We start from the raw sequence: 3,274 nt of genomic DNA on the forward strand, positions 1-3,274 counted from the left end.
ATATATATATATATATATACATATATATATATATATATATATATAAGCATGCAAATGTATGAGTGTGTAAGTCTATGCAAATGTATGAGTGTGTAAGTCTATTAGTGAATATATGACAACGGTCAGTAGAGAAAATGAGAGAACGAAATATATATAAAGTTACCCGGACAAAAGGATGTGTTTAATTCTGGGAGAACGTCTCCCCAAAAACCGCATATGTTTTTCATGTAATTCTTCTTCGTCTCAGGCTTTGCTTTGCCGTCAATCACAATGTATTTTGGGGTTTTGGGTGTGAACTTTGGCCATGGATCACTGGAACAATCAGAACAATCTCCATTGCTAGGATTACTGGAAAATAATGAAGCAGAAACAAATTAAAATTTTAGGTAAGTGAGGCTTTGTGTCTATGGTAGGAAACATGATAGGAAATATTTTATGCAAGTGATTGGAGATGAATTGACAGATTCGTTAGAACGTCGGACAAGACGTCTTTACTGCTCCTTATATCTGTGTTCAAATTCTCACCGAAGTCAACTTTGACTTTCAGTCTTTTTGGATAAACAAAACATAGTAGTACTAATTACTGAAATCGATTTAGCCTACAATAACTTCCATTTACAATGAATGGATTGTGTCTGTGTCAGAATAAGACGATAAGTATGTGTTCATGTGTGTGTGTGCGGGCGCGTGTGTGCGTGCGCGTGTGTGCGTGCGCGTGTGTGCGTGTGTGAGTTTATGTGTGCATGTGTGTGTGTATGTGCGTGAGTGTAGACTTTGTAGTGATGTATAGATTTTATTTACTAATATATAAAGTAGTTGAAAAAATGTCAAGAGCTAACCAAAAAAGTCTGTCATCAAAGAAAATTCACTACACCTAAATGCATACACACACATATAGATTCTATATGACAAAGAACATCCTAAATAGCCACTCCTCATACATTCTTTTTGGTAAACCCAAGAAGAAAAATTGGACTTATTCAGTTTTATCTTTTTATTTATTTATTTATTTATTTATCTATTTATTTGTTTGTTTGCTTCAGTGATTAGATTGCAGTCGGGATGGAACAGCACCTTGAAGAATTTCAGTCGCACGGATCGACCCCCGTACTTATTATTTTTTCTTTAAACCTGGTGCTTATTCTGTCGGTCTCTTTTTGCCGAAACACTAAGTTACGCAGACATAGTAATAATTAAATTTCGAACAGAGTAGCAAGCCTCCGTTTGAAATGGACTGAGGGGGAGTTTTCTCTGAAAGGTCGAGCAGAATTGATGAATGTCTTTGTCACCTCCGTCATTGTTTACCGCCTGCCCATAGTTTTATCACAATCCTCGTCCGACCAAAGTGAAGCATCTACCTTTTTGCTGATCAATTCACCCATCTGCTGTCAACACCGTCTGCAAGGTGGGTTCAATATGCCGTTACCATTTGTGCACAGTTACGTGCTGATACTGTGTCACATATAGAAATTATTGGCAACTGAGTGGGTATGGTCTCCGTTTGTAAGACTCATCTTACTGCATTTCATCGTTTTGCCAAAGTCGATTTGCTCGAGTAAAGTTCTTCAAGGTGTTGGCCCAGCATGACCTCAGTCTAATGACAGAATCAAATAAAATAAGAAAGACACATCAACACACACAAGCAAATAACATAGAAAATAAATAGATAGATAAAAACTCACCCTGATTTAGAAAAGTTAGCAAAAAAACTTGTCAGTCTTTCTGCTACTAATTTATCTTCCTCTGTAAACTTATTTCCGAATAACGGGAGCCCAAACGCAAATATAACATCATACCCATGCATGACACCCAACCATTTTGGCCAGGGATTTAATCGCGATTGAAACTCGAAAGAATACATGTAGACATTTGAATGGGTGCTGAATTGCTCAGCCAATTTGATAGCAGGGCATTTAAATGATGTATCTCCACCTACTTGTTCTAATATGTATCTGTATTTTTCAGTCTCAGGAAAGGAGAAGACACGAGAACCATAAAGATATGTGATAACATCCATTTGCAGAGGATTTAGAGATATTGGCCGAGTAATCTTTTTTATTGATGCATGTGCAGTATCTGTTCCTATCGGCACAGTCCCATTAAAGGGGAATTCATTGGGGAATGCCATCAGAAGAAAGAGACTTCCTTCGTTTTCAACAAACCCTGTTAGCACATCTTTTTTCACAGTTTCATCGTTCAGTATTTCGCTTGGTTTTCCTGGTAAGAAATAATGGTCGACAACAGGGGTGAAAGTAATTTTCATGAAGTCATCTAAATAGGCAAATTGTGCTAGAGCTAGAGTGTTAGCATCAGCTTCTAAAAAGCAATCTATCATCGCTTTAGTGTTATTTATTGGACATTTAACAATAGAAGCCATTGCCTTTGCTCTATGAATGTTTCTCTCTATTGATTTAATTGCCCAGGGGGAGGAAGGTGACCCACTCATCATAATAGCATTCCTGAAAAGCTTCCGAGAAAGTGGGGAAACAACATGAAAACCAACAGATGCTGCACCAGCACTTTGTCCAAACAGTGTTAGTTTATCAGGGTCTCCTCCGAATGATGCAATATTATCGCGAATCCACTTTATAGCGAGGTTTTGATCAAGGAGTCCCATATTGCCTGGAGCACGCTCGTCATTTAAGGAAAGGAAACCAAAGGGCCCTACTCTGTAATTCATTGATGCAACGATAATATTTTGACTGGCAGCTATCCATTTTCCATTATATAATTCCACCGTGGTCGACCCTGAAACAAATGAACCTCCATATATCCAAATCATCGTGGTTAAATTTGAACGAGACTTCCGTGATTCTGTTGGTGCCCAAATATTCAAATAAAGACAGTCTTCGCTTATATTAGTTTTTATTTTCCATATTTCTGAACCCTCAAGATGATCATATTTCTTATTTTCAGGTTGTACACAAGCCGCAACATGTTGCTTGGTGTCTTTTATGCCACTCCACCTTTCAATTGGTTCCGGTCTTCTAAATCTTAGATTACCAACAGGAGGTTTAGCAAATGGTATTCCAAGAAATACATCAAGATCAACATTCTGAACTGAAATGGTTGATCCCTTGATCTTCCCAGTGGTAGTATCAATTATCGGATCTTGCGCATAGATAGAAGTTTGTAACAAAGAAATTATGAAAATATACTTCAGTCCTTCCATGATATGAATGGCTCAACTGCTGATGAAATTCTGAAAGAAAGTAAAAGAAAAAGAAGTTTTGATATACATCTCAGCTATTACATCACTAGTGCTTTGCAAAGA

At 37.4% G+C, this 3,274-nt stretch overlaps 1 protein-coding gene across 1 annotated transcript in view; it reads right to left on the minus strand.

Annotated features, from left to right (window-relative positions):
- LOC106878556 (cholinesterase 2) overlaps positions 1-3,274 on the minus strand; it is a 20,609-nt gene that overhangs the window by 3,854 nt on the left and 13,481 nt on the right. The window contains exons 2-3 of the mRNA XM_014927800.2: positions 1,683-3,202; positions 164-348 (exon numbers count right to left, since the gene is read on the minus strand). Of these exons, the coding sequence (XP_014783286.1) occupies positions 164-348; positions 1,683-3,172 (1,675 nt within the window). The 5' untranslated portion in view covers positions 3,173-3,202. The remainder of the gene's footprint in view (positions 1-163; positions 349-1,682; positions 3,203-3,274) is intronic.

This window comes from Octopus bimaculoides, chromosome 9 (assembly GCF_001194135.2).
Source record: "Octopus bimaculoides isolate UCB-OBI-ISO-001 chromosome 9, ASM119413v2, whole genome shotgun sequence".
Taxonomy (NCBI): domain Eukaryota; kingdom Metazoa; phylum Mollusca; class Cephalopoda; order Octopoda; family Octopodidae; genus Octopus; species Octopus bimaculoides.